The sequence below is a fragment of the Ascaphus truei genome, chromosome 3 (assembly GCF_040206685.1).
Source record: "Ascaphus truei isolate aAscTru1 chromosome 3, aAscTru1.hap1, whole genome shotgun sequence".
Classification (NCBI taxonomy): Eukaryota; Metazoa; Chordata; class Amphibia; order Anura; family Ascaphidae; genus Ascaphus; species Ascaphus truei.
This window is the reverse complement of record NC_134485.1, coordinates 5687641-5700296: the sequence shown is the minus strand read 5'-3', so window position 1 is coordinate 5700296 and position 12656 is coordinate 5687641. Positions and strand designations below refer to the sequence as shown.

The window sequence follows — 12656 nt, the reverse complement described above, 5'->3', positions numbered from 1 at the left end:
ATTGTTCCTTTGGCTCCTTTGCTACTATAACAAAATACAGTGTTTCTAGAATGTACACTACTGTCCAGGCATACTGTACTGTATACTGTAGGCATGCTCAGTACAAGAGTATTAAAAAAATAGAAGACACATACTGTACTGTACTGTATGTACTGGCACTGTATAGAAGACACATACTGTATGTACAGTACTGTAATACATGTAGAATAAATGCATAGTTTTTATTTTTTCGGGTTTATTACACAGTATACTGTATATAAAAAAGTATTGTATACTGTACGGCCGGAAAACATCAGCATACTGTTTCAGGTACAGTATTCTATCCTAATCAATAACAATGGCCACTAAACTGTACACTCCGGTACGTGGGTTTTTAAATCCGATTCAGCAATATGCAGGCATTGTTACACAAAGCGATATTATGCATCGAAATCCCTCCAATAGCGTTTTCTTTTCTGAGGAAAAACAAAAAGAAATGTTTTACTGTAATGGTCAGTCTCCTAAAGAAGTTCCCAGCCAGTCCCACCAATAAGTTTCTCGGGGGGCGTCTGCTGTTCACATGCGCATGCGCCTATCGTCGATGTAATGACACGCATATGCGTTTTAAGAAGGTTCCAATGCGCATGCGCCTAGCGTTCCACCAATTGTTCAGTATCTGCAGCACAGTACTGTAGAAGCCGCTCAGCCAATAATATTGCTTACAGGAGAATCGCTCGACTTGTGAATCGCACCGATATTGATACTGTATTGTCAAAATTAAAAAAACACAGAAAATAATACGGCAACAATACTCACCATAGAATTTCCCATTCAGCTGGCGCCGGCGCAGGGCCACTGCCAGTCCAGTGTTCTTGATCATCCACGTCGATAGTTTGCAGCAGGACTAGTCCACCTGTCGTCAGCTGATGAGGCTGGAAATTGCTTAAGTACATGCAAGCTTGATAGAAACTGCACGCGAAATCCGTCTCAGGCTTGCTGGATAGACAGCAAGGGTTGTCACTGACGGTGGGACCGTTATTGGAAGCCAGTGCTGGTGCATCGCTTGGCAGCGACTATCATTTCTTAGTTGGTTTTAACACAACCTTTCGCCTTTTGCCGTCTGCATGATCATAGATACAGCAAAAATCCGGTGATACACACCAATACCCTCCAACAAATTGTGGCTCAATACGATAAAAACAGGGATCGCTACATAACCTTTTCCTTATTGCACGCTTCCACGTACAGTGGCGACAACCTTTATTCTCATGCGGCTGCGACCGCACTGTGCAGGCAGCCGCCGGGCAGACACAGTAGTTTTTTTTTTTACGGAGCATGCCGCTCGTCACTGGAGCGCCGGTCACGTGGTCACGCGTGCTGCGTGCTAGGGTTCCGCCGGCATTCCCGCCCGTTGGATGGGGTAAGGGGGGTTTGCATCAGGGGAGCATCGGGAAGGGGGGGATGTATGAGGAGAGCATCGGGAGATCGGCGTTGTGCCAGGGGGTCACGAGGCGAGGGGAAGGGGGAGGGGGAGATGTGGGCAAGATGCGGGGAAGATGCGGAGAAGATGCTTTTCCCGGCTGGCGTCGAACTTGGCCGTGCGCCAGCCGGGAAAAGCCATGGGTGACACTGGGCATTTGTTAGAATAAATCTGGTCGCAACAGTATGAGGAGCTGGCGAAAATTTGTAAAAGTCATAGTTTTCGATAAAATACTAATAAATTTGAACAACCGTTGCCATCTTATCATCTGTTGCATTAATCGCGGCCCATATCAAATACGCGTAACTTCTGTCTGGTTTTGGAAAACGGGCTGCACTTGAACACTCATGGCGACGGCTCTCTGGAGAATACTGTAACAGAAACTGGTCTTAGTCTTTCTTTAATATGGAAAGCCTAAATTGATACATTTTTGCAACCTCTTCCTTCTGTCTCAAGGCCAATTTACAATAGCACACTGTGGTATCTTTTTTAAACGAAACACCTGCAAGTCGACACATTACTGAAGCGCTTGCGCATTACCATTCATGAATATCTGCCATCTGGCGTACACGCGAAGAATTGCAACCTATTAAATCCGAACAATTCTCAATAAACGCATCAACCGTGCGTCAACCGCGCATGACCCACGCATGACCTGTGGCTGAGAACGCAAAATGAATGCGGCATGCTCCCGGTGAAGTGCGTCGCATTCCAGGAAAAAGCCAGGGAAAAAAACGGCGATGTGTTAGAATAAAATGAGCTGCAACAGTATATACGAAACGCGTTGGACTGAAGAGGGCGCATTCCTAATATTACCCACCGAGTTTTTTTTTGTATATTGCCATTATTCTTTGTTATATGGGACATCCTCCAGTTGCATTTCTGGCTATCTTTGCTGGTGACCTGCTAAAGACGCGACTTGTGTCACTCTGTTGGTGCCGCTTGATGACGTCACTGGCGTGCGTTTGCTGACTCAACGCAGAGGAACTGGCAGGAGAGTCCTTCTCTCCGTGGTGGCGGTGACCACGCTTACACCCTACGGCTAAGGGTCTCGATCCATTTGAGCGGAGGACACTTAAAGATTACCATACGGAAGTGCAGGAGGAGAATTGATCCGGTGACCGATACCATCATATCCACGGTTTCAGAGCACAGAGTGGTAACATGTCCATATACATGTCATGCTAATTTTACAGATAATTGATGTACGTGCAATACTCACCTGTTTCACTAATACAAAAATATTTTATTATACTACACCATGAGGTTTCTTGCGCTGTTTCTCTTTTGTTTTTCTACTGTACACAGAATAAGGAAGAAGATAAAGACGGAAAAAATTATATTACTATATATATATATATGTATATATATATATGTATATATTATATATTACTAATTCATATTATTATCAATGTGCATTATTCATGATTATCCACCGGCCCTCAATTTCCATCTGACAGAAGAACTTAATAAACACTGCATTTTGTAATATTCATGATTATTTTTATATTTGTTTTTTTTTGTTCCTGATAAAATAAAATAAATATTTATTAATATTCATGATAATCATAATCATTGACAAAAAGTGGTCATTTACTGCATCAATAACATGAGTCAGATAATGTTTTTTTTAACTCTCAATTTCACAGTGCTGTGCAAATCAGATTTACATATCAAATTCGAGAAGGGATTATCAAAAGTGTTACCGTAAACAAAGCCTGAAAGGGTTGGGGGGGTGGATGGGTGAGTCATGCGCAGTAATCATCAGCTAGCTCCCTTCCCAAAGAGGATTACAGAGAGGTGACTCTAAGACAACAATAGGAAAATTAGGCATGCAGGCGCAGAGAGGTGATGCTCGGCTAGGGACGGATTAAAAACACAATGGCAAGCTTCAGAAACTGAATGACTCTGTAGTGGTGTCTGTCGATAAGAGTTTCAAATCATTGAGTGAGCCTTGTGTGTGTGCGTGGGTGAGGGGAGTACAGGGTACAGCTGCATGAAGGATTAGCTGTACTGCAGTTCAAAGAAATTGCATATTTTCAAAAGGCAAGTCATCATAATAATTTGATCCCTACACCCTCAAATACAGTACATAAAAAGCACACAAATATCAAGATGGTTTAGGCAGGCTTGTGGAGAAAATAAAAAATGAGGAAATTTTTTTTTTTCTTTCTTTGGTCACTCATTCTTGAACTTCGCAAGCAAGCAGTGGTGAATTTACAGACGCATGCGCAGTAATAATCAGCTATGTACTGTAGCTCCCATCCCAAAGAGGATTTCACGCAGGCGCAGAGAGGTGATGCTCAGCTAGGGACGGATTAAAAACAAAATGGCAAGCCTCAGAAACTGAATGACTTTGTAGAGGTGTCTGTTGATAAGAGTTTCAAATCCTTGAGCGAGCCTTGTGTGTGTGCGTGGGGGGGGGGGTACAGGGTACAGCTGCATGAAGGATTAGCTGTACTGCAGAAATGGCATATTTTCAAAAGGCAGGTCATAATAATAATTTGATCCCTACACCCCCAAATACAGTACATAAAAAGCACACAAATCAACATTGTGCAGTCAAATGCACAGTATTGCAGTCAAAAGCTACAGAACAGATTGAATATTGTAAAATCAAGATGGTTTAGGCAGGCTTGTGGAGAAAATAAAAATAAAAAATGAGGAAAAATTATTATTTTTTTTTTTTTTGGTCACTCACTTTTGAACTTCGCAAGCAAGCAGTGGTGAATTTACAGACGCATGCGCGTGGAGAAAATAAAAATAAAATATCACTTTTGAACTTCGCAAGCAAGCAGGAATGTTATTGAAACCAGAATGACAGACATTCAACGGAATGGTGTGGGAGAGGTGTACTGCACTGTAGAGAAGATAAGAAGTTGAAATACCCTGCAGTGCAGTAAATTATCCTGTGTGTGTGCGGGGGCGAGCGAGTGGAGAGTAATGTATATGCCGAAATGTGATACTGTTACAGTACTGTACACGCCTAGGTGTTTCAAAAATTTTCAAATGAGACATACTGTACAGCACTGCAAATGCATGTATAAATGTGCAAATTTACAATTACTGCGCACGCACACGCAGACTGTGTACTGACGTAGGTTGAACTGCTAAAGTATTAGACTTCGAAGACAACAGCTCGCAAATGCCCCCTGAGATTTTAGACGGTATTGCAGTATTGCAGACAGCGATAATAAAATGCTAATATTACGAGTGCTAAAATACCGCAATACACTCCGGAAAAAAAAAAAAATGCATCTGTTCACGGTTATCAGAGTTGTGCCGCTACGGCCGCATGAGACTAAAGGCGGCCACCACTGTATTATTAAAATATGCTGCAGATAAAGAATTACACAGAAGGCAGCTTGTTGTTTAAAAAATAAATGAATTCTCTTTTGCTCAGGATTCTGACATCTTTTTTTCCGATATTGTATAAAAACACCACTGAGAGGGACTATACTGCAGAATAATGTAAAGAAGGATCCTAATTCAGCAAAGGGTTAAAATGTAGTCTGATAATAAATGTTTTATAATGCATGGCTATTGACTAGTAATCTTCCTGTTTAAGTAAAAATAGAAACATATTCTTTAACCATCATATTATACAGAATGTCCTCAGTGAGGGTGCCTAATTATACCAAGTAATGTTTGTTATGTGTTATAAATACAGAGGCAGAGACTAAGAATCACCCAGTTGCTGTGTGACAGGAGAGAGAGGAGCGTATGTCTATTATTTTCTATTGATGCTTCCAGTGTACACAGTTATGTCTGTATATGAGTGATATTCATAGAGATTATCTTTATTAGCAGTAATTACTTCTATGGTTTCAGTATTTAAAGAGATCACATTTCCACAGAAACTCACTGACCTTACAGTTAATTACTCATTATCAAAATGCATTCAACACTGTATGAATATTATTCTTTTTTACAATCCTTGCATAGGATCCTTTATTGAAGTAAAATAGTATATCTGTCTCTATGCTTTTATCAGACATATGTATTTTTATTTTATTCTCTGCTTTAAGCATCTGCGCATTTCCCAATATGAAGTTTGCAGCAAGTCTCACATCCTGGGCTCTGCTGCTGATCAGCGGACACAGACTCTTCTCTCTGGCTCTGGTTTTGCTGTTCTGTTCTGCAGCTGGAGGAGATGTGAGTCTCAGTTCTAACTGCAAGTTAGTGGCGAAATTCAGAGAAAGATACACCTACTACAGCAGTGGGGACATTATGTTAGCAGGGCTGCTACAGTTTGGAGATGGAGAAAAAGATAATGTCCCCACTTTTGAAGACGAACCCATGAATTCTTACAGACACAGGTTGGTGTTATTTACCTTTGTGCTGTATACGTGTCTTGAGAATGTAATGATACAAGAAAAAGGTATATTTATGGTAAGCAAGTAACATTTGAATATCCCTCCTTGGTACAGTAGCTTTCCATTCTTATTAAGTCAACCAGTACAGTTAAATGAAAGTATTCTCTTTATATAAATGTATGCAGGAGGGAGCAGATACTGTACTGGTTGTTGATATGAGAATTATATACAGATAAATATAATTTATATGAAGAATGTTTTTGTATCCTTTTAATTTCTAGATTGTACAGAGATGTCCCCAGTTATGCTGACACATTAATAGATTAGTGCATGTGAGGGGCTTTAAAGGTAATTTTCCTTCATAGAACCACTGCAGTATATAATATAATATATCCATTATAGAGATGGGGTATTGTGGAGAAATAGGAAAGTGTGTGTAGGTATGAGACAGAGAGAGGGAAGACAGAAAATATTACAAGACAGGTGTAAAGGGAAAAGCGGAAACAGAAATAATTGTAATTGTATTCGTCCCTTATTCATGTAAAAAAAAGGAATAGAAAACATTAGGTAATGTGATAGTTTGTATTAACAAAAGATTACAGTGTTCAAGCTTTCAAACCTCACAGGGTTGTTTTTGCGATGTGGCAGTTGTACAACAGGTCAGATTATTTACAATATTGTAGTATGAGGATTTACTGTGTGAATAGGGAAATAATATATAATATAGGAACCTATATTCTGCATGTGATAGCTGAGCTCTGTATTGTGTGGGCAGTGACTTGCAAGTTGTATAGAATATACCTAGGAGCCCCTGCAAAGGCTGATGGCTGGAAAGTGACAAGTTACAGTAATGATGGGAAAGGATAAGGGAGAAGAAAAGACAAGAAATATAACCTGCACTTCAGCATATACTAATCATTGTATCTGGTGCTCAGTCCCAGTACCTCCATCACCAGGTACATAGAACATACATAAAACAGGTAAATCAGACCCGCACACAGAATACAATACAATACTAACTCACTGAGTGATTATAAAAGAAAATACGTTTAATGAGTAATTACAGAAATAGTAAATATGCACAAACCTGTGAATCTAACATCATACAAAATGGATAATATAATCCACATAGAATATAATAACAAGTACAATGGAAGAGGTGCATACAATAATCCCCACACAGATGTCCAAAGCAATGCCAGAGTTTCAGCTCTTTCCTGCAGGCTTGAGCCTGAGGAGAGGGCAGGGAAGCCCTGAAATGTTAGCTAGTTTTTATTGTGACAAGAGAAGGATAGGGAGTGATCACAGGACCATACTAATTGAATAAAGTGATTATGTACATAAATAAGGTAATCAAATGATGGGTGCAAACTGTGAACTGAAAAGTGAATCAGAAAAGGTGAAGGGGAAACACAAATTGGATGTGCCCCCTAAAAGAATTCACTTAAATGCACACCACCAGGTATAAAAGTTAACTTTAAATAAATTTACTTAAAACATATATTTCCAAAGTAATGTGTAATGTGAATTAAAATTATATTAAATCAACGCTATCAGGCATCCGTGTCGTCAATTATAAAGTCATACTATCCCAGTTGACCACTTAATGTTGGTGGGATATAGAGGACAGAGGATGCTAAGAGTCAGGGTATTAACCCCTCTGGAGCAACGGTGAGACCAAGTAGTAGGAGTATATAAATGTTCACAAGTGGGTGGCCAACGGATTAAATATCCAGCTTCCAGGAAGCTTGAGCCTGAGGAGAGGGCAGGGAAGCCCTGAAATGTTAGCTAGTTTTTACTGTATTCTGTGTGCTGGTCTGGTTTAAGTTTTTTAGTGGAGAAGAAATGCATGTTCCTGGCACTTGTCACTGAATTCCCCTCAGGGTGTCAGGCAGCACAGCACAGTTGAATAGAGAGACAGAAAGGGAGAAATAAGAGATTAAGAGATTATACAGAATAATAAGAGATGATACAAATAAAAAATCGTAGAAGAACATAGAAAAAGCAGCAGTGAGAGCTCAGGCTATAGATAGCTGAAGAACTGCTGACCCTGTAAGGCATGTACTGTTTCCTTGTGCCCTTATCTCCTGTATAGCAGCAGTAACAGAAACAGTACAGTATGTTATCACTGACATCACAAGTCTCAGGCTAAGTCTCAGGAGCTATAACTATGTAAGTTATTCTGTGTCAGGTATGTCCATTCTCTGACTGTAAAAGCTCCAGCCCCGTGCCTGAAGTCTGCTGTATGAGCTGATGCTGCTCACCTATTGTACTGTACCTGCTCCTGGAACTGTAACAGCTCCAGGGCTCTGGTTACAGGGGCTGGCACTGACACTAAGGATGATGGCATTTGGTAAAGCCTCCTCTGTCTGACTCCCTGCCCTTTCTCTAGCACTTTCCAATACCTCACTGCAGAATTATTAATCATTAATGTCTAGCACCAACAGCAGGGGTATAACAATGCTCTTATATGTATTGTACATGCATAATCAGCATTGCACAACATGCAAGGCTTCAAACACTGTGTATTCCATATATGTGTTTTGTCTGCAACTATGTTACTATGTGCTGTACTATCATTATGTGATACAATATACTGTATGTTACTATGTGCTGAACTATCATTATGTGATACAATAGATTTTCCAGTGTTGAAAAAGAAATACAGTAAACTCTGGATATATGGGCACTGTGACTAGCGGCAATGTCTATCTGCACATATTTAAAGTTCTTTTAAGCATTTATTTAGATCTGTCAATGTTCCAAAATATAACCCTCGGTCCGGATCCTCAATCCCTTGGAGTCTCACTCACTCCTTATCCATTCGCAGTTGTTTTTTCCCTCTCTTGGCAAACATTTATTTGTTTTTGGACCACATCAGGAGGGTATTGTTGTACAAAGGAGATTTCTGTTTGTTCTTCATATATATCTTCTTGGAGGGGCATGGAGAGAATAACATTAACGGTTAGATTGGTTATCAATCCTTTAACGCAAAATATTAAAATGATTATGACAACAAACACACATACAATCAGCACCACACACAAATTTCACTTCTAGTAATTTAAACCATGTGCCAAATCCCAAATTCCTGCTATAGAATACTTTTCAACGAGTCTTCCAATTTAACACTATTCTTTTTATACCTACTATATCATATATACTTTTAGCCATATTGTCAGATTCTTAGGTACAACATTCTTCTCCACCACTACACAAACACTTCTGCTCTTATAATTAAATTCGTTTTTAACTGTACCAAACGAAAAATAAAATCTTCTGCACAATACATAGTATAATTACACTTGATATACCTACATATATCATAATCAAATTTGAATACCTAGACTTGGGTAATCTGAACAAACAAAATATTCCCACATTTTTTCTCTCTGATCTTTCATTTGATATAAATATATATATATATATATATATATATATATATATATATATATATATATATATATATATATATATATATATGCATCTTCTGAATTGATATACCGTACTATACTGAAAACTCTATCTAACTAACTACTATATATTTGTGAAATCACTGTATGTCTGCGTCCCAAGGGTCAATCGCATTGGACTTTGGGCCTGTCACTCCTGCTCAGGCCATGCCCGCCCCCGCACACCTCTCATTGGCCTACGTCCAACACCAATGCCACACTGTCCCACCCCTCACTGACTCTCATTGGCCTGCGTCCAATGCCCGCCCCCGCACACCTCTCATTGGCCTGCGTCCCACCCCTCACTGACTCTCATTGCCCTGCGTCCAATGCCCGCCCCCGCACACCTCTCATTGGCCTGCGTCCCACCCCTCACTGGCTCTCATTGGCCTGCGTCCAATGCCCGCCCCCGCACACCTCTCATTGGCCTGCGTCCAACACCAATGCCCTAATACTTCCACACTGTCCCACCCCTCACTGAGTTTTGGGAACGCTTTGCTTTTGCAACACCTAATCCTCTAATCCTCAACCTGCTCTGGGGCCACGCTTCACAGCTATCAAAACCTTCACGTCTGCTACCACAGACTGCCGAATCAGGTACAGCAGTGTTTCCCAAACTGTGCGCCGCGGCGCCCTGGTGCGCCGCGGCTTGGCTAGAGGGGCGCCGCGATCAGGGCCGCCAGCAGCGGGAAACAAGGGCTGCTAGCTCATTTAAAAAAAAAAAAAAACCTCTGAGGGGAAGCAGAGGAGCGGTCACATGACCGCTCCCATCCAATGGGGCTGCAGCCTGCCCGCATTGCAACTGCAGAGCCACCAGACAGCACCAAGGTGTGTGTGTGTGTGTGTGTGTGTGTGTGTGTGTGTGTGTGTGTGTGTGTGTGTGTGTGTGTGTGTGTGTGTGTGTGTGAAAAACGGGCTGCAGGGTGTGTGTGAAAAACGGGCTGCAGGGTGTGTGTGTGTTGTGTGTGTGTGTGTGTGTGTGTGTGTGTGTGTGTGTGTGTGAAAAACGGGCTGCAGGGTGTGTGTGTGTGTGTGTGTGTGTGTGTGTGTGTGTGTGTGTGTGTGTGTGTGTGTGTGTGTGTGTGTGTGAGAAAAACGGGCTGCAGGGTGTGTGTGTGTGTGTATATATGTGTGGTGTGTGTGTATATATGTGTGGTGTGTGTGTGTGTGTGTATATATGTATATATGTGTGTGTATGTGTGGTGTGTGTATATATATATATATATATAATGTGTGGTGTGTATATATGTATGTGTGGTGTATATATATATATATATATATATATATATATATAATGTGTATGTGTGGTGTATATATATGTGAGGTGTGTGTGTATGTATGTATATATAGATATATATATATATATATATATATATATATATATATATATATATATATATATATATGTGTATGTGTGATATATATATATATATATATATGTGTGTGTGTGTGTGTGTATATGTATGTGTGGTGTATATGGATGTGTGTGATGTGTGTGTGGTGTGTGCGTGTGAATATATTTATCAAAGTTGCACAATGTTAATAAATAATTTATTCTCACATGTCTTTTTTTTTTTTCATTTTTAAATATTATATAATGTACACACACACACACACACACACACACACACACACACACACACACACACACACACACACACACACACACACTGACAGCTACCAAGTGACAAACACACACAGTGATACCCGCCTACCAAGCGTGCTTGCTGTCTCCTCTGCCAGGACAGCGAAAAGCTCCTGGTAGAGCGAGCGGCAGCAAGCAAGAGCGAGCAGCACCACCTAAGCGCTTACTATGTCCCAGGCCAGAGGAACTATAGCAGCGCTGATTACAGATGCAGGGGCTTTGTGCATCTGTTCAGCCCGGCTCAGCGACGCTGAGAGAGGGAGGCCCGGCGCGCACGCTGGAGGAGCAGCACCGGGAGACTGAGAGAGAGAGTGAGGTCAGAGAGAGAGTGATGTCAGAGAGAGAGAGAGAGTGAGGTCAGAGAGAGAGAGAGTGAGGTCAGAGAGAGAGAGTGAGGTCAGAGAGAGAGAGAGAGAGGTCAGAGAGAGAGAGTGAGGTCAGAGAGAGAGAGAGAGAGAGTGAGGTCAGAGAGAGAGTGAGGTCAGAGAGAGAGAGTGAGGTCAGAGAGAGAGAGTGAGGTCAGAGAGAGAGAGTGAGGTCAGAGAGAGAGAGTGAGGTCAGAGAGAGAGTGAGGTCAGAGAGAGAGAGGGAGGTCAGAGAGAGTGTGAGGTCAGAGAGAGAGAGAGAGGTCTGAGAGAGAGAGAGAGAGTGAGAGAGAGAGTGAGGTCAGAGAGAGAGAGAGTGAGGTCAGAGAGAGAGAGAGTGAGGTCAGAGAGAGAGAGAGTGAGGTCAGAGAGAGAGTGAGGTCAGAGAGAGTGAGGTCAGAGAGAGAGAGTGAGGTCAGAGAGAGTGAGAGTGTGTGAGAGAGACACCAACTGCGCACTGCAACTGTTAGGTATGTATATACACCTTTGTTTTTACTTTGGGCGCCGCGTAAAAATCCTGATCGCCTTGGGGAGCCTTGAAAAAATTCTGATTGCCTTGGGGAGCCTTGAACCGAAAAAGTTTGGGAACCACTGAGGTACAGAATCTACACACAACGCACAAACACAGCACACACACACATTCACACAACACCAAACACTGCAGACTGCCTCTTCAAACCCCCCCCTCCCCTCCACGCCACACATCTCCCTCCCGCAACCGGACCGCGAGGCCGCGGCCTCCACTCACACACCATGGCAACGATGTCCCTCCCCCTATCCCGCTACCTCACACAGTGTAGCTCCCGCGGACCGCACAGCACGCCTCACATCTCCTGCACCTCACACATCTCCCTCCGCAACCGGACCGCGAGGCCCCCTACCCCGCTACACCATGCCACCAATGTCCCTCCCCCTATCCCGCTACCTCACACAGTGTAGCTCCCGCGAACCGCACAGCACGCCTCACATCTCCTGCACCTCACACATCTCCCTACCGCAACCGGACCGCGAGGCCCCCTACCCCGCTACACCATGCCACCAATGTCCCTCCCCCTATACCGCTACCTCACACAGTGTAGCTCCCGCGGACCGCACAGCACGCCTCACATCTCCTGCACCTCACACATCTCCCTCCCGCAACCGGACCGCGAGGCCCCCTACCCCGCTACACCATGCCACCAATGTCCCTCCCCCTATCCCTCTACCTCACACAGTGTAGCTCCCGCGGACCGCACAGCACGCCTCACATCTCCTGCACCTCACACATCTCCCTACCGCAACCGGACCGCGAGGCCCCCTACCCCGCTACACCATGCCACCAATGTCCCTCCCCTATCCCGCTACCTCACACAGTGTAGCTCCCGCGGACCACACAGCACGCCTCACATCTCCTGCACCTCACACATCTTCCTCCGCAAC

The 12656-nt window shown here is 42.8% G+C and overlaps 1 protein-coding gene across 1 annotated transcript in view; it reads left to right on the top strand.

Moving 5' to 3' along the window:
* Positions 1-5164: 5164 nt before the first annotated feature.
* LOC142491260 (vomeronasal type-2 receptor 1-like) overlaps positions 5165-12656 on the top strand; it is a 70443-nt gene continuing 62951 nt past the window's right edge. The window contains exons 1-2 of the mRNA XM_075593551.1: positions 5165-5180; positions 5488-5778. Coding sequence (XP_075449666.1) covers positions 5507-5778 — 272 coding nt within the window. The 5' untranslated portion in view covers positions 5165-5180; positions 5488-5506. The remainder of the gene's footprint in view (positions 5181-5487; positions 5779-12656) is intronic.